This window comes from Phyllobates terribilis, unplaced genomic scaffold (assembly GCF_046119375.1).
Source record: "Phyllobates terribilis strain yellow unplaced genomic scaffold, ASM4611937v1 Scaffold_8__6_contigs__length_399053987, whole genome shotgun sequence".
Classification (NCBI taxonomy): Eukaryota; Metazoa; Chordata; class Amphibia; order Anura; family Dendrobatidae; genus Phyllobates; species Phyllobates terribilis.
This window is the reverse complement of record NW_027362768.1, coordinates 199,244,176-199,269,226: the sequence shown is the minus strand read 5'-3', so window position 1 is coordinate 199,269,226 and position 25,051 is coordinate 199,244,176. Positions and strand designations below refer to the sequence as shown.

General features: G+C 56.2%; 1 protein-coding gene across 2 annotated transcripts in view; it reads left to right on the top strand.

Annotated features, from left to right (window-relative positions):
• The window catches only part of ERI3 (ERI1 exoribonuclease family member 3), a 388,446-nt gene that overhangs the window by 128,889 nt on the left and 234,506 nt on the right, over window positions 1-25,051 (top strand). For both annotated transcript variants that reach the window (XM_073644030.1, XM_073644028.1), the window contains one exon: window positions 9,042-9,114. In XM_073644030.1, coding sequence (XP_073500131.1) covers window positions 9,042-9,114 — 73 coding nt within the window. The remainder of the gene's footprint in view (window positions 1-9,041; window positions 9,115-25,051) is intronic.

Below are 25,051 nucleotides of genomic sequence, written 5' to 3'. Positions count from 1 at the left end.
CTCAGGAGCCGCCATGGCCTGTAATGAGGCTCAGGAGCCGCCGCGGCCTGTAATGAGGCTCAGGAGCCGCCATGGCCAGTAATGAGGCTCAGGAGCCACCATGGCCTGCAATCAGGCTCAGGAATCGCATGGCTTGTAATGAGGCTCAGGAACCGCCTCGTCCTGTAATGAGGCTCAGGAGCCGCCGCGTCCTGTAATGAGGCTCAGGAGCCGCCGCGTCCTGTAATGAGGCTCAGGAGCCGCCGCGGCCTGTAATGAGGCTCAGGAGCCGCCGTGGCCTGTAATGAGGCTCAGGAGCCGCCGCGTCCTGTAATGAGGCTCGGGAGCCGCCGCGTCCTGTAATGAGGCTCGGGAGCCGCCTCGTCCTGTAATGAGGCTCGGGAGCCGCCGCGGCCTGTAATGAGGCTCAGGAGCCGCCGTGGCCTGTAATGAGGCTCAGGAGCTGCCGTGTCCTGTAATGAGGCTCGGGTGCCGCCGCGTCCTGTAATGAGGCTCGGGAGCCGCCGCGTCCTGTAATGAGGCTCGGGAGCCGCCGCGGCCTGTAATGAGGCTCGGGAGCCGCCGTGGCCTGTAATGAGGCTCGGGAGCCGCCGTGGCCTGTAATGAGGCTCGGGAGCCGCCGTGGCCTGTAATGAGGCTCGGGAGCCGCCGCGTCCTGTAATGAGGCTCGGGAGCCGCCGCGTCCTGTATTGAGGCTCGGGAGCCGCCGCGTCCTGTAATGAGGCTCGGGAGCCGCCGCGTCCTGTAATGAGGCTCGGGAGCCGCCTCGTCCTGTAATGAGGCTCGGGAGCCGCCGCGTCCTGTAATGAGGCTCGGGAGCCGCCGCGTCCTGTAATGAGGCTCGGGAGCCGCCGTGGCCTGTAATGAGGCTCTGGAGCCGCCGCGTCCTGTAATGAGGCTCGGGAGCCGCCGTGGCCTGTAATGGGGCTCGTTTGCCGCCGCGTCCTGTAATGAGGCTCGGGAGCCGCCGTGGCCTGTAATGAGGCTCTGGAGCCGCCGCGTCCTGTAATGAGGCTTGGGAGCCGCCGCGTCCTGTAATGGGGCTCGTTTGCCGCCGCGTCCTGTAATGAGGCTCGGGAGCCGCCGCGTCCTGTAATGAGGCTCGGGAGCCACCATGGCCTGTAATGAGGCTCAGGAGCCGCTGCGTCCTGTAATGAGGCTCGGGAGCCGCCGTGGCCTGTAATGAGGCTCGGGAGCCGCCGCGTCCTGTAATGAGGCTCGGGAGCCGCCGTGGCCTGTAATGAGGCTCGGGAGCCGCCGTGTCCTGTAATGAGGCTCAGGAACCGCCGTGGCCTGTAATGAGGCTCGGGTGCCGCCGCATCCTGTAATGAGGCTCGGGAGCCGCCTCGTCCTGTAATGAGGCTCGGGAGCCGCCTCGTCCTGTAATGAGGCTCGGGAGCCGCCTCGTCCTGTAATGAGGCTCGGGAGCCGCCGCGTCCTGTAATGAGGCTCTGGAGCCGCCGTGGCCTGTAATGAGGCTCGGGAGCCGCCGCGTCCTGTAATGAGGCTCTGGAGCCGCCGCGGCCTGTAATGAGGCTCAGGAGCCGCCGCGTCCTGTAATGAGGCTCTGGAGCCGCCGCGGCCTGTAATGAGGCTCGGGAGCCGCCGTGGCCTGTAATGAGGCTCGGGAGCCGCCGCGTCCTGTAATGAGGCTCGGGAGCCGCCGTGGCCTGTAATGAGGCTCGGGAGCCGCCGTGGCCTGTAATGAGGCTCGGGAGCCGCCGCGTCCTGTAATGAGGCTCTGGAGCCGCCGCGTCCTGTAATGAGGCTCGGGAGCCGCCTCGTCCTGTAATGAGGCTCGGGAGCCGCCGTGGCCTGTAATGAGGCTCGGGAGCCGCCGTGGCCTGTAATGAGGCTCGGGAGCCGCCTCGTCCTGTAATGAGGCTCGGGAGCCGCCGTGGCCTGTAATGAGGCTCGGGAGCCGCCTCGTCCTGTAATGAGGCTCTGGAGCCGCCGTGGCCTGTAATGAGGCTCGGGAGCCGCCGTGGCCTGTAATGAGGCTCGGGAGCCGCCGCGTCCTGTAATGAGGCTCGGGAGCCGCCGCGTCCTGTAATGAGGCTCGGGAGCCGCCTCGTCCTGTAATGAGGCTCGGGAGCCGCCGTGGCCTGTAATGAGGCTCGGGAGCCGCCGTGGCCTGTAATGAGGCTCGGGAGCCGCCTCGTCCTGTAATGAGGCTCGGGAGCCGCCGTGGCCTGTAATGAGGCTCGGGAGCCGCCGCGTCCTGTAATGAGGCTCGGGAGCCGCCGCGTCCTGTAATGAGGCTCGGGAGCCGCCGTGGCCTGTAATGAGGCTCGGGAGCCGCCTCGTCCTGTAATGAGGCTCGGGAGCCGCCGTGGCCTGTAATGAGGCTCGGGAGCCGCCGCGTCCTGTAATGAGGCTCGGGAGCCGCCGCGTCCTGTAATGAGGCTCGGGAGCCGCCGCGTCCTGTAATGAGGCTCGGGAGCCGCCGCGTCCTGTAATGAGGCTCGGGAGCCGGCTTCGGTCAGGCGAGGAGCCGGTGTCGGGGAGGATTCGGCTTTTCTCACTCCCTTTATCTCCTGTCAGTCGCACGGTCTCCTCACACAATGAAACAATGGGGCTTTGGATCGCTCTGCCTCTGCTTTTAGGGTGCGTTCCCCAGTTTTTGGCATATTGCACTTTTTTTGCCTTGATTTTCATGGAAGTTGTGTGGCGTTTTGCTATGACTTTGAGACCCCTTCTAATTATACTACAGTCACACCCAAAGCTGCATTCACAAATCTGTTGTGTAACCAAACTGAGAACAGTGAATAACTTAGTCAGAAGCTGAACTTTATACATTGCTGGCTGAGGATTCATTGTAGTCACAGACGCAGTATCTGTCCTGTGCTGTCACCTCTAGGGGGCGCTCTGCCGGTGGTGCCATTTGGGTTAGTGGCCCGTGCACCTGGGCTGTTTGCCGACCGCTAATCTTCCAGCCCTTCTCATAGGCGCCCGCTCAGCAAGTGTTCCTAATGGGGAGAGGGGACCATGCTGTTTACTCTCTAGCTCCCCCTAGTGGCAGGTGGCCGCAGCAGAATCTTGTAACGCTTCAGGGGAAACCAGAACCGCAAAAAAGAACTTAAACCCTATAAAGATGCGTTCATGAGCGCAGAATGTTGGACCGATGTAGAATGATGTACTCACGATACACTGTCACTAATGACTGGACTCTGGGCAGCAGGTTCTTTAATAAATGCAGATTATGTTTTATTTCATCCATTTTTTTTTCAAAAAGTAAATTAAAAATCAAAAGTTCTGTAACTTTTTGATAGAATTTTTAGGCTATGTGCCCACGTTGCATTTATGAAGCAGAAAATTTCTGCTGCATAAATGCAAGTCCTCTCCCGGAAAAACGCATGCGGAATTCCGCACGCGTTTATCGCGCGTTTTTCGCGCGTTTATCACGCGTTTTCCACGTGCGGAATTGCCTTGCGTTTTTTATGCATTGGACAAAGGCAATTCTGCTTGCGGAAACGCAAAATTAATTGACATGCTGCGGATTTTTGAACGCAGCATAAACGCTGCGGAAAAATCCGCAGCATGTGCATAGAACTTGCGGAATCATAGAATCATAGAATCATAGAATGGTAGAGTTGGAAGGGACCTCCTGGGTCATCTGGTCCAACCCCCTGCTCAAAGCAGGATTCACTAGATCATCTCAGACAGATGTCTGTCCAGCCTCTGTTTGAAGACGTCCATTGAAGGGGAACTCACCACCTCTCGTGGCAGCCTGTTCCACTCATTAATCCCATTGGGGACCATGGGGTGCGGGTTACCAAGCGTTTTACAAGCGTTTCCGCTGCGGAAATTCCGCATCAAAAACGCTTGAAAAACGCTACGTGGGCACACAGCCTTAGAATCTTTATTTGCTGTTATAACAATGAGTGGAAACCTTCAGTATTTGTAGCCAAAGGCCAATATTTACTTGTACCAGTTCATGGCTTGCTACATTAGTATCCAGTGTACAGACTGATACATTGTAACAGACCGGTCACAGGAGAGGTTTGTGCTGCTGATGTGTTCCCCTCAATGCCTGCAGTCATACCTGGACTGATTAGCTATGAGTGATGCCAATGTCAGCAAGCAGAGATCCCGAGAATGGTGATAAATGGAGTAATAGAAAACTATAGAATAAAACCAGAGCGTCCTGGGATGAATTGACCGCACCTCATCTTTTCTCCTGGAAAGTTTCTGCTGCCGAGAGACTTGACTGCGCTACCCCCCCCTGGCCTGACCCCTCTGGGGTGTGTGCCTCCTCCCCCCCCTCTTGGCTTGATCCCTCTGGGGTATGCATCCCCCACCCCCTGACCTGACCCCTCTGGGGTGTGCATCCCCCCCCCCCCCCCCTGGCCTGACCCCTCTGGGGTGTGCATCCCCCCCCCTTCTGGCATGACCCCTCTTGGGTGTGCATCCCCCCCCCCGGTGACCCCTCTGGGGTGTGCACCCACCCCCCCCCTCTGTCCTGTCCCCTCTGGGGCGTGTGCCTCCCCCCCTCTGGGGCGTGTGCCTCCTCCCCCCCTCTGGGGCGTGTGCCTCCTCCCCTCCTCTGGGGCGTGCACCTCCTCCCCCCCTCTGGGGCGTGTGCCTCCCCCCTCTGGGGTGTGTGCCTCCTCCCCCCCTCTGGGGCGTGTGCCTCCCCTCTGGGGCGTGTGCCTCCCTCCCCCCCTCTGGGGCGTGTGCCTCCTCCCCCCCTCTGGGGCGTGTGCCTCCTCCCCCCCTCTGGGGTGTGTGCCTCCCCCCCTCTGGGGTGTGTGCCTCCCCCCCTCTGGGGCGTGTGCCTCCCCCCTCTGGGGTGTGTGCCTCCTCCCCACCTCTGGGGCGTGTGCCTCCCCCCTCTGGGGTGTGTGCCTCCCCCCCTCTGGGGCGTGTGCCTCCCTCCCCCCCTCTGGGGCGTGTGCCTCCTCCCCCCCTCTGGGGCGTGTGCCTCCTCCCCCCCTCTGGGGTGTGTGCCTCCTCCCCCCCTCTGGGGTGTGTGCCTCCTCCCCCCCTCTGGGGTGTGTGCCTCCTCCCCCCCTCTGGGGCGTGTGCCTCCTCCCCCCCTCTGGGGCGTGTGCCTCCTCCCCCCTCTGGGGCGTGTGCCTCCTCCCCCCTCTGGGGCGTGTGCCTCCCCCCTCTGGGGCGTGTGCCTCCCCCCTCTGGGGCGTGTGCCTCCCCCCTCTGCTGTGTAATGCTGTGACGGCCGATGTTTGGAAGGGGCGGCGTACAATATATATATTCTGTTCCCCTCAGGATCCGCGTCTCCCCCGGGTGTTGGATTCCATCATCCCTCGCTGTCACCGGCCCCCTGCACGACCCCCGCACAGCGGGTGAGCAGCGGCAGCAGATGGACATTAACCAGCTGTGATTAGTTGCGGTGGCGACATTAATTTTTGATACACTGGGAGCACCTGAGAGATGGAATTCAATTACTTCTCCTCCGTCCTGCGCTGCCGCTTCTCTGTGGCGTTTTATTTCCAGCAGAACCTGTTGAAATTCGTCAGCCTTTATTTGTGCGCTGACCTCCAGGATAATTAGGGTTAAATTGATAAGCTATCACCTCGCTGACACATTTTATCATCCGCTGTTTGCACGAGAGGATACAATACAAAGGGGAGGCTGTAATTTGTGCTGCGCTGTCACTCGCCGGCCCCAGATAAAGGTGTCAGCGCTCAGATAACGGCCCCACTTCTCCCCGCCATTGTTGTACAATTAGTGCCCCTCCCCCTCCTGGTACCTAACGCCGTATTTCACCCCGTGCCATCTGGGATAATGATGCCCTGCTAAGTGTGAGCGGCGATAACGCACAATGGCTCCTCATCCATCAGCACATCCGCACCCGCCGCCCTTAAGGAAAGTGATAAGAGGAGCGTTTTTGAGCGTTCATCATGGAGGATGTGAGGAGCCCCCTTATTACCGGGAACAACTCTACACCCATATTCTGCAGCTTGTAGGCGCCGAGAGACTAGATGTTACCGGTACTGAAACTTATTAAACTCTTCTGAGGAGCCGGCGCCGTCCTCCGCCCCGGGCGCTGATCTTTATGTATAAGGTTAATATACGAAGAGATAAAAGAGACCGGGAGCTGTACAGTAATGGCAGCAAGGTGGGCCGCTCCTAGATGAGATACATAGATGATACATGATCACCTACTTATCTATCTCTGTACTTATCTCCTAATGACGGCACGCCTTTCCCTTCTTCTCTGTGACGTCTCTCGTGCTGCACCTCTGCCCCGTAATGCTCCACCACAACCGCACTGCCACAAAGCCTCATCTTACCTGAACGTTCCTCTATCATGGAAAAATTCACCGAGTATACCGTACCAAGAGAGGTGTATCTTATTGTGAGTGAATTCTCAGAATATACGCTTATAGACTTAGAAAAACATTCCTTTAATTATTACTCAGAATCATCTTATCTAATAAATACCCCTTATCACAAACAATAGTGCAATTAATCCCAGGGAATCTAGAGGATCCTGAGGGGAGACCCCCAATCCTACCTGGACACAGAGGCTGGCACCCTAATAAAGCGCAAATGGCGCCCCTGTTCCACGTCGACTCGCCTGGGTATTGACCCTATATGAAATAATGGCTGTAATGGTCTAATAACTAAAAGTGCAGAGAAAACGTAGCACAACCCGTATGGTACGTCACACCGTGCTCCATAAAACCCGCTGCAATGGGCTCCTCAACCCACTGACACCAATCCCTACACAACCTCCGCGGCCGGCAGATGGCGGGATCCTCCAGATTCCCAGGCATTTATGGTTAATTGCACGATTGTCTGTGATATTGATGTGGGATATTTAATAGGTAAGTCAATGAGTAATGATGAAAGGAACGTTTTGTAAGTTTATGTTCTGTGAATTAACGTTTTTCTATATCCCTTTCCTGGTCATTAGCTCCCGCCGCCGTCGTCTTCCTCCCGCCGCCGTCACCCTTCCTCCTGTCGCCCTTCCTCCCGCCACCGTCGCCCTTCCTCCCTCCGCTGTCGCCCTTCCTCCTGCCGCTGTCGCCTTTCCTCTCTCCGCCGTCGCCCTTCCTCCCGCCGCCGTCGCCCTTCCTTCTTTCCCCCGTCACCCTTCCTCCCGCCACGTCGCCCTTCCTCCCGCCACCGTCGCCCTTCCTCCCGCCACCGTCGCCCTTCCTCCCGCCGCCGTAGCCCTTCCTCCTGCCGCTGTCGCCTTTCCTCCCTCCGCTGTCGCCTTTCCTCCCTCCGCCGTCGCCCTTCCTCCCGCCCCCCGTCGCCCTTCCTCCCTTCCCCCGTCGCCCTTCCTCCCCTCCCCGTCGCCCTTCCTCCGGCCACCGTCGCCCTTCCTCCGGCCACCGTCGCCCTTCCTCCGGCCACCGTCGCCCTTCCTCCGGCCACCGTCGCCTTCCTCCCTGAGAGAGATGCTGTACATGGACACGGGCATTACTGGACAGTCCTGTGTAATCTGTCATTGCTCTCACACAGACATTACTGGGCAGTCCTGTGTAATTTTTCATTACTGGGCAGTCCTGTGTAATTTTTCATTACTGGGCAGTCCTGTGTAATTTTTCATTACTGGGCAGTCCTGTGTAATTTTTCATTACTGGGCAGTCCTGTGTAATTTTTCATTACTGGGCAATCCTGTGTAATTTTTCATTACTGGGCAGTCCTGTGTAATCTGTCATTACTGGCCAGTCCTGTGTAATCTGTCATTACTGGCCAGTCCTGTGTAATCTGTCATTACTGGCCAGTCCTGTGTAATCTGTCATTACTGGCCAGTCCTGTGTAATCTGTCATTACTGGCCAGTCCTGTGTAATTTTTCATTACTGGCCAGTCCTGTGTAATTTTTCATTACTGGGCAGTCCTGTGTAATTTTTCATTACTGGGCAGTCCTGTGTAATTTTTCATTACTGGGCAGTCCTGTGTAATCTGTCATTACTGTCCAGTCCTGTGTAATCTGTCATTACTGGGCAGTCCTGTGTAATCTGTCATTACTGGGCAGTCCTGTGTAATCTGTCATTACTGGGCAGTCCTGTGTAATCTGTCATTACTGGGCAGTCCTGTGTAATCTGTCATTACTGGGCAGTCCTGTGTAATCTGTCATTACTGGGCAGTCCTGTGTAAACTGTCATTACTGGGCAGTCCTGTGTAATCTGTCATTACTGGGCAGTCCTGTGTAATCTGTCATTACTGGGCAGTCCTGTGTAAACTGTCATTACTGGGCAGTCCTGTGTAATCTGTCATTACTGGCCAGTCCTGTGTAATTTTTCATTACTGGCCAGTCCTGTGTAATTTTTCATTACTGGCCAGTCCTGTGTAATTTTTCATTACTGGCCAGTCCTGTGTAATTTTTCATTACTGGGCTGTCCTGTGTAATCTGTCATTACTGTCCAGTCCTGTGTAATCTGTCATTACTGTCCAGTCCTGTGTAAACTGTCATTACTGGGCAGTCCTGTGTAATCTGTCATTACTGGGCAGTCCTGTGTAATCTGTCATTACTGGGCAGTCCTGTGTAATCTGTCATTACTGGGCAGTCCTGTGTAATCTGTCATTGCCTGCAGTGTGGGAAGCCCAGCTGTTCACTGATATATACCAGATCCATCAACAGCAGTGTGCTGGTGATTTCCCGGCTGATTACGGAGCAGGCCAGGCCGGATTACACCCCGTGTGCAGTTGGATGTATAGAACATTTTATACACTTTGTGTGGATTTGATTAGTTTGGATCCGTCAGTCGCAGCTTCCTGACGGTTTCCTGGATTTTTCTAGAATTATTAAATGTTTCATTGTTTCCTTTTTGCAGTTTTCTTGTCCTGTAGACTTGTGCATTTTCCCACTGTAATAGGAGCCCAGGACGTTGTGACATCATCGCGCCCTGAGTGATGTCACCAGTCTGGCGGGTCGGTGCCGCCGGTCGGAGGACCCTGCGGGTCGGTGCCGCCGGTCGGAGGACCCTGCGGGTCGGTGCCGCCGGTCGGAGGACCCTGCGGGTCGGTGCCGCCGGTCGGAGGACCCTGCGTGTGTTCTGTGATCTAATGAGGATTAGCGCTGAGCCGGTGGAGACTAAACGCTTCTCTCTTTCCCTGACAGGCTGCCGGGACAGTGCGAATATTTAGGACTGCAAGTCGCAGATTACTTCAAGCAGTGGATTAATCTGAAGAAGGTACTTTTCTTACCAAATCCCCTTCTCCCTCAAATGTATTTGTCCTCGGGGAGGTTTCTCGCGGTCGGGGTTATTTGCATGGAAATGAAGTGTGATTTTTTTTCTCAACACCTCCCCGGGGACGGACAGATTTCCTTTCATCCTTTTAGTCCTTTTATTGTGCTGTTAATGGGAGTCTGAGTACAATGGCGCAGAGACTCCGGTGTGTTAGCTCATGTGTCACCGTAAATCACCACCTCTGATGTCTCACACGAATGCGGCTCTGACTGCAACCATTAGACTCAGCTCACATGGCAGGTCTGTCAGTATGCTGCCTTCAGACGTGGCTTATCACAGTAAGTACACCGGCCTCATCAGGTCTATAAAATATTGTCAGCTTGTACTGTAACAGCACAGGACCTGTCCGCAGATGTAACTATCACTATAATCTCCCGGATCTGTGTGATTCTTAGCCAGTACCTCTGATATTGGGAGGTCCGGGACCCGACACTGCCATATAACATCCATGAGGTTATCATATATATGCTGCGTACCGCCATCAACCACAGCCTGTACTCCCATCATCCACAGCCTGTACTCCCATCATCCACAGCCTGTACTCCCATCATCCACAGCCTCTACTCCCATCATCCACAGCCTCTACTCCCATCATCCACAGCCTGTACTCCCATCATCCAGGCTTTGTTTTTACAGTTTTAAGTTCAAAGCTCTGAAGTTGTAAAGTAATGATCATGGGGCAGAAACTTCCTGTACCTTAACACATTCACTCAGATGCAAATTTCTAGCCGGACCTGATGAGGGTGAGGTGGAGTCAGGCGCTCCGGATTCATGATGAGGGCGAGGTGGAGTCAGGCGCTCCGGATTCATGATGAGGGCGAGGTGGAGTCAGGCGCTCCGGATTCATGATGAGGGCGAGGTGGAGTCAGGCGCTCCGGATTCATGATGAGGGGCGAGGTGGAGTCAGGCGCTCCGGATTCATGATGAGGGGCGAGGTGGAGTCAGGCGCTCCGGATTCATGATGAGGGGCGAGGTGGAGTCAGGCGCTCCGGATTCATGATGAGGGGCGAGGTGGAGTCAGGCGCTCCGGATTCATGATGAGGGGCGAGGTGGAGTCAGGCGCTCCGGATTCATGATGAGGGCGAGGTGGAGTCAGGCGCTCCGGATTCATGATGAGGGCGAGGTGGAGTCAGGCGCTCCGGATTCATGATGAGGGGCGAGGTGGAGTCAGGCGCTCCGGATTCATGATGAGGGGCGAGGTGGAGTCAGGCGCTCCGGATTCATGATGAGGGGCGAGGTGGAGTCAGGCGCTCCGGATTCATGATGAGGGGCGAGGTGGAGTCAGGCGCTCCGGATTCATGATGAGGGGCGAGGTGGAGTCAGGCGCTCCGGATTCATGATGAGGGGCGAGGTGGAGTCAGGCGCTCCGGATTCATGATGAGGGGCGAGGTGGAGTCAGGCGCTCCGGATTCATGATGAGGGGCGAGGTGGAGTCAGGCGCTCCGGATTCATGATGAGGGCGAGGTGGAGTCAGGCGCTCCGGATTCATGATGAGGGCGAGGTGGAGTCAGGCGCTCCGGATTCATGATGAGGGGCGAGGTGGAGTCAGGCGCTCCGGATTCATGATGAGGGGCGAGGTGGAGTCAGGCGCTCCGGATTCATGATGAGGGGCGAGGTGGAGTCAGGCGCTCCGGATTCACGATGAGGGGCGAGGTGGAGTCAGGCGCTCCGGATTCATGATGAGGGCGAGGTGGAGTCAGGCGCTCCGGATTCATGATGAGGGGCGAGGTGGAGTCAGGCGCTCCGGATTCATGATGAGGGGCGAGGTGGAGTCAGACGCTCCGGATTCATGATGAGAGGCGAGGTGGAGTCAGGCGCTCCGGATTCATGATGAGGGGCGAGGTGGAGTCGGGCGCTCCGGATTCATGATGAGGGGCGAGGTGGAGTCAGGCGCTCCGGATTCATGATGAGGGGCGAGGTGGAGTCAGGCGCTCCGGATTCATGATGAGGGGCGAGGTGGAGTCAGGCGCTCCGGATTCATGATGAGGGGCGAGGTGGAGTCAGGCGCTCCGGATTCATGATGAGGGCAAGGTGGAGTCAGGCGCTCCGGATTCATGATGAGGGCGAGGTGGAGTCAGGCGCTCCGGATTCATGATGAGGGGCGAGGTGGAGTCAGACGCTCCGGATTCATGATGAGGGGCGAGGTGGAGTCAGGCGCTCCGGATTCACGATGAGGGGCGAGGTGGAGTCAGGCGCTCCGGATTCACGATGAGGGGCGAGGTGGAGTCAGGCGCTCCGGATTCATGATGAGGGCGAGGTGGAGTCAGGCGCTCCGGATTCATGATGAGGGGCGAGGTGGAGTCAGGCGCTCCGGATTCATGATGAGGGGCGAGGTGGAGTCAGACGCTCCGGATTCATGATGAGAGGCGAGGTGGAGTCAGGCGCTCCGGATTCATGATGAGGGGCGAGGTGGAGTCGGGCGCTCCGGATTCATGATGAGGGGCGAGGTGGAGTCAGGCGCTCCGGATTCATGATGAGGGGCGAGGTGGAGTCAGGCGCTCCGGATTCATGATGAGGGGCGAGGTGGAGTCAGGCGCTCCGGATTCATGATGAGGGGTGAGGTGGAGTCAGACGCTCCGGATTCATGATGAGGGGCGAGGTGGAGTCAGGCGCTCCGGATTCATGATGAGGGGCGAAGTGGAGTCAGGCGCTCCGGATTCATGATGAGGGGCGAGGTGGAGTCAGGCGCTCCGGATTCATGATGAGGGGCGAGGTGGAGTCAGGCGCTCCGGATTCACGATGAGGGGCGAGGTGGAGTCAGGCGCTCCGGATTCACGATGAGGGGCGAGGTGGAGTCAGGCGCTCCGGATTCATGATGAGGGGCGAGGTGGAGTCAGGCGCTCCGAATTCATGATGAGGGGCGAGGTGGAGTCAGGCGCTCCGGATTCATGATGAGGGCGAGGTGGAGTCAGGCGCTCCGGATTCATGATGAGGGGCGAGGTGGAGTCAGGCGCTCCGGATTCATGATGAGGGGCGAGGTGGAGTCAGGCGCTCCGGATTCATGATGAGAGGCGAGGTGGAGTCAGGCGCTCCAGATTCATGATGAGGGGCGAGGTGGAGTCAGGCGCTCCGGATTCATGATGAGGGGCGAGGTGGAGTCAGGCGCTCCGGATTCATGATGAGGGGCGAGGTGGAGTCAGGCGCTCCGGATTCATGATGAGGGGCGAGGTGGAGTCAGGCGCTCCGGATTCATGATGAGGGCGAGGTGGAGTCAGGCGCTCCGGATTCATGATGAGGGGCGAGGTGGAGTCAGGCGCTCCGAATTCATGATGAGGGGCGAGGTGGAGTCAGGCGCTCCGGATTCATGATGAGGGGCGAGGTGGAGTCAGGCGCTCCGGATTCATGATGAGGGGCGAGGTGGAGTCAGGCGCTCCGGATTCATGATGAGGGCGAGGTGGAGTCAGGCGCTCCGGATTCATGATGAGGGCGAGGTGGGATCAGGCTCTCCGGATTCATGATGAGGGCGAGGTGGAGTCAGGCGCTCCGGATTCATGATGAGGGGCGAGGTGGAGTCAGGCGCTCCGGATTCATGATGAGGGGCGAGGTGGCTTCAGGCGCTCAGGGGCTCGCGTCTTCATGAATCGGGAGCGACTGACGGGCAGCGGAACTCGCCTGGAATACAGCGCCGGTCAGATACTGCAGTGCAATCTCTGGAATAAGGAAAGATACAGCTAGCTGTGAATGAGGCAAGCTGCACCTGTCCGCACCCCTGCTGCACCTGTCCGCACCCCTGCTGCACCTGTCCGCACCCCTGCTGCACCTGTCCGCACCCCTGCTGCACCTGTCCGCACACCGTCACACCCCCGACGCACCCCGTCATATTCACGCCACACTCCGTCTCTCTGATAACAGGGAGTAATAGATTGTAGTCTCCGGTCCTACAGTCGCCTCCCCCATTAATGGCTGATAACAGGGAGTAATAGATTGTAGTCTCCGGTCCTACAGTCGCCTCCCCCAGTAATGGCTGATAACAGGGAATAATAGATTGTAGTCTCCGGTCCTACAGTCGCCTCCCCCAGTAATGGCTGATAACAGGGAGTAATAGATTGTAGTCTCCGGTCCTACAGTCGCCTCCCCCAGTAATGGCTGATAACAGGGAGTAATAGATTGTAGTCTCCGGTCCTACAGTCGCCTCCTCCAGTAATGGCTGATAACAGGGAGTAATAGATTGTAGGTCTTTTTTATTTATAGAAGAAAACATTGCAGGACACAAAACAGAAGAACAAAACTGCAGAACAAGACGACAAAAACCGACACAAATCACAGAAATAGAAGATCCGACCTACAGAGAGAGAACAGAACCCCCCCAGGAATATATACATAGAGAAGAAATAACTATTATAAAACCTATAAGACCCCCGGCCCAGCTTCATTCATACTACTATATACAATCCCACACAACGCTCACACCGTCCTATATACACATAAAACACCGTCCTATATACAAGATTATATACAATAAAACACTAAACCTAATATAACGTATATACAACCGGGAACTAACACTGACCTACTGGTCCCACTGCCTGACCTTAGTCACCCCCTTACCGCACCTCATTCACACCACAGAAAACCAAAAATAACAATATACACAATAGTGACATGGACAAATTTAAACCTTTTTTTTTGTATATTTTTTTGTATTTTTTTTTTTTTTTTTAAATTTTGTAATTTTTTAATATATACATAAAACACAGACCTACACTAACTATCCCGCCACCCCTGATCCAGCTCTGGCCACAAAGTTCAGGATTACTCCGAGCTAGGATCAGGCCCCAAAGTTTTTCCCCAGGCGGGGCCTGGACCAGGCCAGATCAGTCCTCTTATCACCGCTGATGAAGAACCCCCCCCCCAAATCCCCCACCCAACCTAACTAAAACCCCCTATTATACATTATATACAATATATACAGAACACAACCTACACACTCACCATCCAAGGCTCAAGTTCGATGCCGGCAAACCTTCTATTCAGGAGACAGAAATACAAAACAAAAATCTAGGGTGGAAAGACATCAGCCCACCACCAGGATATAGGAGTACTACCGGACTAAGGCACCCTGAAGGAAAAGCCCCTCCAGAGACGGGCCGCCCTCCGGGCACCCAGTCCTTCATACTCCAGAGAACGTACCTTCACCAGGTCACCTAGGATGTTCCTACAGACTTCATCTACATGGAGGATTTTACTCTGCGTCGAGACTAAAACTCGTGCGTTCCACGTGAAATACCTCACCACTGCGCTGACTATGAATAAAGTGTCTCGGTCCCTTCTCCCAAGGTCTCCGAACGCTCCATAGGCCCACCCGGCGTAGGACAGAGTAGCCAGCCGCGGCCAACCAATGGAAGCCCCCACCCTGTTGTACACCTCTGTATTAAAGGGACAATGAAGCAGGAAGTGCTCCATGCTTTCCAGCACATTGGCACAAGCCTCACGGGGGCAATTCCTGTCCTCGGAGCTCCTGAACTTCAAATTGTCCCTCACATACAGCTTACCATGGAAGCAGCGCCAAGTCAAGTCCCAGTACTTCTCGGGGATCCTGCTAGAATTTAACAAACTCAACCCAACCTCCAGATCCCGACTTGGGCAGTCTTTGAGGGCCAATGGACTCTGAAAATGAGAAAGCAAGACCCTCATATCGAGGAGTTTCCTCGGGAGGGACCTCACCTCCCACATTCCCAGACCCCACAAGCGGATCATTTTCAGAACCGGGGTAACGTAAGCCGGGAGATGCCCGTGTGGTGTGCGAAGATCCTTCACTCTTCCCCCTGTCTCCCATTCCTGGAAGAAAGGCTGAAACCATCCCTTGCAGGAGAATACCCACGGAGGAGCCCTCTCTTTCCAGAGGTTTGCCACGTTCACTTTCAAGAAGGTGTTCACAAGGAACACCACGGGGTTCACCATATTCAAACCCCCTAGTCTCCTCGTGCGGTAAGTGACCTCCCGCTTGACTAGGTTCAGTCTGTTCCCCCATAACATCTGGAAGAACAGACTGTAGACCCGTGTCCAGAGAGGCTCTGGCAAGACGCAGACTCTGCCCAGGTAGATTAGCAAGGGGAGCAGGAAAGCTTTGCACAGGCCAACCCTTTCCCTCAGGGTCAAAGACCAACCCCTCCATTGGTCCACTCTTTGGGCGACACCTTTGATTCTGCCTTTCCAGTTTTTCGTGGGATAATCACCCTGGCCGAATTCGATGCCCAGGACTTTGGCATGTTCTTGGGGTTCGGGGAGGGTGTCCGGAAGATCAAACCCGGGATCTCCGCCTCCCAGCCAGAGACTCTCACACTTATCCTGGTTGACCTTGGACCCGGATGCCTCCGAGTAGCGCTCCACTTCTGACATCACCGCCGCTGCCTCCTCTTGCAAAGAAACAAAGACGGTGACATCGTCCGCGTAGGCCACCACCCTCAGGATAGCCTCCGGCGCCGCCCCGCCCATCCGCACCCACGCCAACGGTCCACAATCGATCCTTCTGAGGAAGGGATCGATCTCAAACGCGTAAAGCAAAGGGCTAAGAGGACAGCCCTGACGGACACCGGATCCTACCCCAAAAGGTCGTCCAATCCACCCATTCACCAGAGGGAAAGTCTCAGCCCCTGCATACAAGGTCTTAAGCCAGTCCACAAACCCTCCAGGCAGACCATACCTCAAAAGAGTGGACCAGAGGTACTCGTGGTTAACCCGATCAAAGGCTTTTGCCTGATCCAGGGTCAGCAAGAACCCCTTCCAGAGGCCCGCCCTGCCTTGCTCCACGGCCTCTCGGACACCTAGAAGAGCACTAAAAGTGCTACGGCCAGGAACGCAACAGTGCTGAACCTCCGAAAGGAGCCGGGTTGCAAACTTCACCAGCCTGTTGAAAAGTATCTTAGCCAAAATCTTCCTGTCCACATTGAGAAGTGCTATGGGATGCCAGTTCTCAATGCGTGACGGATCCTTACCCTTTGACAAAATGATCAAAGCTGACCTCCTTAATGATCTCGGCAGAGTGCCCGAGGAGAGACACTCGTTAAACACCTGAGTCAAGAGGGGGACCAAAGAGTCCCTAAAGGTCCTAAAGAACTCGGATCTTAAGCCATCCGGACCTGGCGACTTTTTGGGCCTAAGCCCATCGATCGCCAGTCTCACTTCCTCTTCTTTGATCGCTTCTGCCAAATCGCCCAGCGAGAGGTCAGCCCCGGGCTCAGGAACGGATTCAGCCAGGAAAGCCGACATCCCGTCACGATCCAGCTCCCTCCTTCCCAAGAGGTGCGAGTAGTAGGAACTGACGACCTCCAAGATCCCTGATCTGGACCTTCTCAGGGACCCCGTACTGTCCACCAGCCCCGTCACTATCTTACTATTCACTGACATCTTACAGTTTCTGTAAGGGTCGGGCGAGCAGTACTTCCCGTAGTCCCTCTCGAAAACCAAAGATGCGTGCCTATCGTACTGACACCTCTTCAGCAAGGACTTCACTCTGGAGATCTCCTCGCGGCTACCTCCAGTCGAGACAAGACGCTCGAGTTTCCTCCTCAGGCTCTGATACAGGCGATCCCTGTTCAGGCTTCTGAGGTTCGAGAGCTGCCGGAAGAATCTCACCACCCGATGTTTGAACATCTCCCACCACTCCGACTTAGTGTTACTTAGGCCCAGCAATGGTACCTGGCTCTGAAGGAATTCCTCAAAAGACCGTCTTACAGCTTCTTCCTCAAGGAGTGACGAATTCAGCTTCCAATAACCTCTTCCCATCCGAGGAGTCTCTGTAACGTTCAGAGAAAACATAATCAAACAGTGATCGGAGAATTCCACCTCCACAACCGACAACGGTGAAGAGACGGCCTCCTCCTTCAAATAAAACCTGTCTAGCCTAGACCTGCACTGACTACCTCTAAAAAAGGTGAATCCCGTGTCGCCCGGGTTGTGCCGGATGTGGACATCCACCAGGCGAGCCTCACTCACTATCCTGTTTAACGCGACGCAGTCATAAGCCAGCCGGTCTCCGGAACCTCCTCTATCACAGGATCTCGTGACATTGTTGAAATCCCCTCCGAAGACCACCTGCCGACTCAAAAATAAAAAAGGTTTGATCTTCAGGAAGAGACATTTGCGGTCCCACTTGGACTGGGGACCATAGATGTTAATGAGCCGAAGCTCTTGTCCCCCCATGGAGACATCTAGGATCAAGCATCTCCCCATTTCTAATTCGATCACTCGTCTGCATTCAACCGCTGCGGTCTTAAAAAGGACCGCCACCCCGCTATACGGCTTGGCCGCAAGAGACCAGTAGGAGGGCCCATGCCTCCACTCCCGCCTTGCTTTATGCAAGGTTGATATATCGGTCAACCTGGTCTCCTGCAAAAACAAAATGTCGGCGTCAAGTTGGCTGAGAAAATGAAAGGCCGTGTACCTTGCCGCATCTGACTTTATGCTGCAAACATTAATAGTTGCCAGCGTCAACGGGGTGGGTGCCGCCATCATGATTGATTGAATTAGATAGCCTTTTTCTTCCCACCACTGACAGTCCCAACCTCTTCCTCCGATAATGACGGGTTTTTAGTGCGCTTAAGACAAACAGACTCGTCCATTCTCTCCTTACATACATTCTTGCCCTTGTCTGGTGGTCCTGGGTTAGTCCCCCCCCCAGAGGGCTTTGTACTTGCCCCCCGAGAGGAAGACCCAGCCATCTCCTGAGCCCCAACCACCTTGTCCGCAACCTCCGGCCCCGGGTCCCCACTTCCCCCCTCCAGCGGGAGGTCCTGGAGAGCCCCGAACCGGTTGGAGAGATCCACCAGAGGGGGGGGCGGCTGAACCCTCCAATGGCGCCTGGATCACGGCCAGAGAGTCAGAGGGGTCGCACTCCAAAGAGGCAGCTCGAGACCTGGTCCCCCTCCTACCTCTGGCCGTTTTCCTGTTACCCTTTTTCTTTTTCTGTGACCTCTCCCCCTCTCCCTCATCTAGACTGTCACCAGAAGAGGGTTCCTGGGAAGACGTGGCGTCCTCTCGCTCTTCCCTTTCAAGTCTCTTGATCTCCTCGCTCAATTCGCTGTCTTTAGGATCCTCAGCTGCATGTGAAGTACCTGGGTCAGAGTTTAGGGACATTACTCCCTGCCTCCTGTCCCCACGGCGCTGCTCCTGCCGCCTGATGTTGGATGGCGGCAGCTTGCTCCTCACCGGATCCCTGCCTCCCCCGCCCCTACTGGTCCCTTCACCGGCAATATTAGTCCCGGCTTTCGCCTGTCCCGCACTCGCCGCTTTCAGGACCGCATTGGCGAAGGAACGCGGACAGTGACTGAACGGGTGACCGAGGTCACCACACAAGTTACACCTAATCCTGCGACAGGCAGCAGCAAGATGACCGAGGTCCCCACACAGTGCGCATTTCTGGGTGGTACACTGCGCACTGAAGTGTGTGGGGCTACCGCACCTGTGACAGACCTTAGGCTGCCCCCGGTAGAAAATCAATATCCTATCCCTCCCCAAAAAGGTTGAGGAGGGGATATGGGTAACAGTGTTTCCCGAAACCTTCAATTTCACCATGAAGGTCCAGGCCCCTGACCAGATACCATGGTCATCCAGATTCTTTTCGGGAATATCGGTGACCTCTCCGTATCTACTCACCCAGGTCGTAATGTCCATACAGGAAAGCGACTCGTTACTAGTCAAAACGGTCACTTTCCTGACTGAATCTTGGCGGGTTATTGCCAGGGGAAAGAGACCATGCCATTCGGGGCGACTCCGAGCCAGCTCATGGCGAGACCAGAAAAGCTCAAGGCCCTCCGGTCTCACGAAGCTGACATCGAAGTAGGAGGTCCCGTAGGGATGGATCAAGGCAAAGATGTCATATGCCGCAAAGCCCATCCCCAGCAGGAGCTCAACCACCTTCGACCTATCAGGACAGGCATCCTTGCTTACCCACTGGAGACGGACCACGTTCCTACGGTTACTCCTCTGCCCCGTTGTCTGCAGAGACCAGACAGTCTCTGCCCCTCTATCTCGGAAGACTGAAAGACCATGTCTCTCTATCCAGAAAGACAGATCACCCTCCCTCCCTTCTACAGTGATGGAGCTCTCCCCTCTCCTCAGGGCGTCCAGGAGCTGCTGTTGCAAGTCACCATCCCCAGGGCCACCAGACGAGGACGCACTACTACCCCCAGCACTGACAGCTCCTGAATAGCTTTGGGCTGAAGCCCCAGCCAATGCTGGGGGGGCAGCGGGACCATCGCCTACTTCCCCCCCACCAACACCAGTTCTGCTCCCATCATTCACTCCACTACTACTCCCAGCATTTGCTGCACCACTACTCCCAGCATTTGCTGCACCACTACTCCCAGCATTCACTCTACTCCTACTCCCACCATTTGCTGCATCACTACTACTCCCACCATTTGCTGCACCACTACTACTCACCCCACCATTTGCTGCACCACTACTCCCATCATTCACTCCACCACTACTCCCACCATTCGCTGCACCACTACTCCCACCATTCGCTGCACCACTACTCCCACCATTCGCTCCACCACTACTCCCACCATTCGCTGCACCACTACTTCCATCATTCACTCCACCACTACTCCCACCATTCGCTGCACCACTACTCCCACCATTCGCTGCACCACTACTCCTACCATTCGCTGCACCACTACTCCCACCATTCGCTGCACCACTACTCCCACCATTCGCTGCACCACTATTCCCACCATTCGCTGCACCACTACTCCCACCATTCGCTGCACCACTACTCCCACCATTCGCTGCACCACTACTCCCACCATTTGCTGCACCACTACTCCCATCATTCACTGCACCACTACTTCCATTCCCTTTACTTGTCACCCCATTACCTCCTCTGTTCTCTGCACCTTCCACAGTCACCTCCATTCCTTCCTCCCTTGTGTCTGGTGTCTCTGCACTCACACCTGCTGGGCCGGGGGATGGGAGCACTCCCAGAGACTCCCTTCCCTGCAGCACCACACCCGTTTTCTTTTGGTTGCCGCTGGCTTTCTGCAGGTCGTCTCCTGGAGCGCCCTGCCCCCCTACTGCAGCATTTTGGTCCTTGTGCTGGGCAGACTGTTTCCTGGGCACCGCTGCCCGCCCTGCACCCACAGATTTTGGGGCGTTACTGTCCTTTTTGGGCGCAGGGGCCCGCTGCCCCCCTGTCGCAGCAGTGTGCCCAGTATTCTTGGCAGATGTTTTTTTCACATCCACCGGCCCCCCGGCCCCGGTGATAACCGGCTTAGCCGCAGAGGGCAGGGAGGGAAACTCCACAGAACTCCCTATGTCCGGCGCCGTGAGTACCTCCACAGCCTCGCCCCCTGCACTGTTCCCCGCACAGATGGCAGCATCGCCGGACGTCCTCCTCCTCTCCCCACCTTGAGCCTCGAGCCCACTGCAGAGCCCGTGCCTTTAGGTTTGGTAGGGTTTACACAGGAGGTGGCAGGCGCAACATCAGACATTGGTACATACTAGTAACTGACCACCTCCTGTGCGGCTCCTCCGGTCTTCCTCTTCCTCTTTTTTTTCTCCTCCACTGGTTCGTCCTCCCCGAAGGAAAACTGCGTCAGGTCCACTGGAGACTCCAGCAGTCGGATCTCCCTCAGCAGTCCTCCTTCCTCTTCCTCCCCCGACACTCCAGCCTCTGCTGTCGGAGTCCTCTGCCCCTCACTGGCTCCAGCACCTGAAACTCCAGTCACCTCTTCATCCTCCTCCTCCTCCTCTTCACAAAGAACACCGGCTGGCGGTTCTCCTGAGGTGTTTAACCCCTTCATTTCTGAGAACCGCCGCTGGTTCTTAAACCTCTCCAGGAAAGGACATGCGCTTTTCTCAATCCCCTCCCGGAGGAGCACTAACCTGACCACCTCGTCTCTGAGGGCTTTAAACCTCTGGGAGGTCGCGGGTCTCTCCTTGTTGGACTCCCGGGTGTTCAGGATCCGGGCCTCCCTCAGCTCCTCTTTCAGCTGGGTTAGTGCTTTGCCGGCGTCCTTGTACTCTCGCAAAAGTGGCGACCACTCGGGAGGAGAAGGAACTTGTGGACTCGCTGGAGCTCATCTCCCCCCAGGATCTTACTGGGCTCTTGTTCCTGGGGCCTTGGGTGCCCCGGTCTCCCTCTCTGGGCGGGCGATGAACCTCCTCGGAGTTGGAGTAGGTGGGTGTGCTCTTCTTCACCCTTCCTGATCTCCTCACTCCCTCCTGGGCCGGTTGTTGTGGCTCCTTGTCCCCCGCCGGCATAGACCGGGGGATAGGAGGCTGGGAAGCCATGCCGGCCTCCCAGTAGGCCTGCCTCTCCCTGGGGAGAAGAGAGGCAGACGACGACCCTCCTCTTGGAAGTCCTGGAGCTCCACAGACAGCTGCTACTCTCAGCAGGGAGAAACTGATTGTGGGCACCTGTCCTACAGTCGCCTCCCCCAGTAATGGCTGATAACAGGGAGTAATAGATTGTAGTCTCCTGTTCTACAGTCACCTCCCCCAGTAATGGCTGATAACAGGGAGTAATAGTTGACATCCTGTATAACTGATGGAAATGTGTCCAGTGTCTGCTGATTGCGCCCCCTGTAGGTCAGTGCTGGGGTCTCTTCCACAGTGTCTAGCTTTCACGTGTGCGGCCTGTGAATGGCGCCTGTCTTGTGCTGTCAGTGTGGATTTGCTCGCTGGTTTCGGGGCTCGCTAAATGCGATGTGACGGATGCTGAGGTTCTGCGCAGTTCACTGACCATTACACATCGCCATTTGAAGTTCACTAAACTTTTGCAGAGCCGATCGCAGCTCGTAGCTGGCAGAGCAAGTAACCCGGGCCACGACTTGTGTAATGAGGAGCTGCACACCCGGCCCCCGCCGCCTCCCGTCCTTGCCCCCGCCGCCTCCCGTCCTGGTCCCCGCCGCCTCCCGTCCTGGCCCCCGCCTGCAGCACTTGTGCCCGTCCTCGCTGGCACCGGCCTCCTGCACTGATTGTAATCCTGGCTGACAGGCGCTGACACATGACAGCTTGACGGTTCATGTTTGTTAGCGCAGTGTGAGGACGGCCGCTGATCACACTGCCCAGGAACGGATCTCCTCCCCAGGAATAAAGGCCGGAGCTTCAGAGACCAGAGGGGCCCTACAGCAACTGGGGCCCGTGCTGGTGCGTGACATCATTGTGTGTCCATCACTTGCAGCCGGCGATCTGCGGTTACTGCTCGGTGATCATGGAGCTCGGTGTCGGCTCGTACTGCAGCGAGGAATATCCCGGCGAAAGAATCCAGATTTCTTTTTACACAGGTTGTAGGACGGTGAGGGGGGTTTCCAAACTTCATGGGACCCCCCAACAGGAGTCTTGGCTGTAAGACTTGTGTGTATACTCTAGTCACATCACTCTAGTCACCTCCAGAGCTACAATCACCGATCTCACTCCCGTCACCCACAGAGCAGCAATCACATATCTCACACTTTCATCACCCCCGGAGCAGCAATCATAGATCTCATACACCTGTCACCCCCGGAGCAGCGATCACAGATCTCACACTCCTGTCACCCCCGGAGCAGCGATCACAGATCTCATAATCCTGTCACCCCCAGAGTAGCGATCACATATCTCCCTCTTTCATCACCCCCGGAGCAGCAATCACAGATCTCATAATCCTGTCACCCTCCTTAGCAGCGATCACAGATCTCATAATCCTGTCACTCCCCGGAGCAGCGATCACAGATCTCCTAATACTGTCACCCCCGGAGCAGCGATCACAGATCTCATAATCCTGTCACTCCCCGGAGCAGCGATCACAGATCTCCTAATACTGTCACCCCCGGAGCAGCAATCACAGATCTCATAATCCTGTCACCCCCCTTAGCAGCGATCACAGATCTCATAATCCTGTCACTCCCCGGAGCAGCGATCACAGATCTCCTAATACTGTCACCCCCGGAGCAGCGATCACAGATCTCATAATCCTGTCACCCCCTTAGCAGCGAACACAGATCTCATAATCCTGTCACCCCCTGGAGCAGCGATCACATATCTCACTCTTTCATCACCCCCGGAGCAGCAATCATAGATATCACACTCCTGTCACCCCCGGAGCAGTGATCACAGATCTCATAATCCTGTCACCCCCCGGAGCAGCGATCACAGATCTCCTAATCCTGTCACCCCCGGAGCAGCGATCACAGATCTCATAATCCTGTCACCCCTGGAGCAGCGATCACAGATCTCATAATCCTGTCACCCCCCTGGAGCAGCGATCACAGATCTCATAATCCTGTCACCCCCCTGGAGCAGCGATCACAGATCTCATAATCCTGTCACCCCCTGGAGCAGCGATCACAGATCTCACACTCCTGTCACCCCCCGGAGCAGCGATCACAGATCTCATAATCCTGTCACCCCCCGGAGCAGCAATCACAGATCTCATAATCCTGTCACCCCCGGAGCAGCAATCACAGATCTCATAATCCTGTCACCCCCTGGAGCAGCTATCACAGATCTCATAATCCTGTCACCCCCGAAGCAGCGATGACAGATCTCACACTTTCATCACCCCCGGAGCAGCGATGACAGATCTCACACTGCTGTCCCCCCCCGGAGCAGCGATGACAGATCTCACACTGCTGTCCCACCCCGGAGCAGCGATCACAGATCTCACACTCATGTCACCCCCGGAGCAGCGATCACAGATCTCACACACCTGTCACCCCCGGAGCAGCAATGACAGATCTCACACTCCTGTCACCCCCGGAGCAGCGATCACAGATCTCACACTTTCATCACCCCCGGAGCAGCGATCACAGATCTCACACTCCTGTCACCCCCGGAGCTGCGATCACAGATCTCACACTCCTGTCACCCCCGGAGCAGCGATCACAGATCTCACACTCCTGTCACCCCCGGAGCAGCGATCACAGATCTCACACTCCTGTCACCCCCGGAGCAGCGATCACAGATCCCACACTCCTGTCACACCCCAGGTCGGACATATCGCCATTATGGCGTTGAACAAAGAATCAATATGACAATGAGAGGTTAATAGAAACACTTGAACATTCTGGAACTTGCAGTTCTCCACGTCTAGCTGTAATATGTAATGTCTGGATCATACCCGCACAGCGCAGGGTGGTGACTCTCATCAATCCCATAATCCTCACCACACTGGGCACATGGCCTCTTACTGACCAGTGGTTGGGTGCTGGCAGTCACCCATTTTATCACCCGTCACCCCCTACAATGTTGCACGAAACCCCGATCAATAACTAATTGTATCCGCTACAATTCCTGGAGACCCCGAGGTGTGTGAGTGACAGAGAAACCCCCGTCCCATAATCGTGGCCTTGTTGTGCTGCAGGGCACAGACGGACCCCGGCGGACGCTCTGTGCCTCCCTATCATCTGGATGTGGCCATTTCTGCAAACCTTATTCAGATGATTGGAAAGTCACAGAGACGTCTGTGGAACGTTCCCCCAAAGATAGAAATATCCGTGATATCAGATGGAAGGTGCGAGAATGGGACCGACCCCTCAATGTGGCCAATCATTGCCGAACACGAGCATCCCAGAAGAAGTGCCCGCTCTGCTGTCCGGGGACGAAGACAAGAAGCCACCTGGTATTTTCAGGGTTTCCCGATGTTCTTGACCGGTGTTGGATGGTTCTTTGGACTGCCCTGTGCCCGTTTCCCGGCCTCTGGCGTCTGCTCTCCCGCTGTACTGCAGGTCCTGACCCGTGTCTCGGCCTCTGTGGTGGCAGCTCTCCCGCTGTACGGCAGGTCCTGACCTGTGCCTCGGCCTCTGGTGTCTTCAGTCCCGCAGGTCCCGGCCCGTGTCCCGGCATCTGTTGTCTGCTGTCTTGCTGTACGGCAGGTCCCGTCTCTTACTCATGTCCCGTCCTGGCCCATTCCTGTGTCCCGGCCTCCGTGATGGCTGCTCTCCTGCTGTACGGCAGG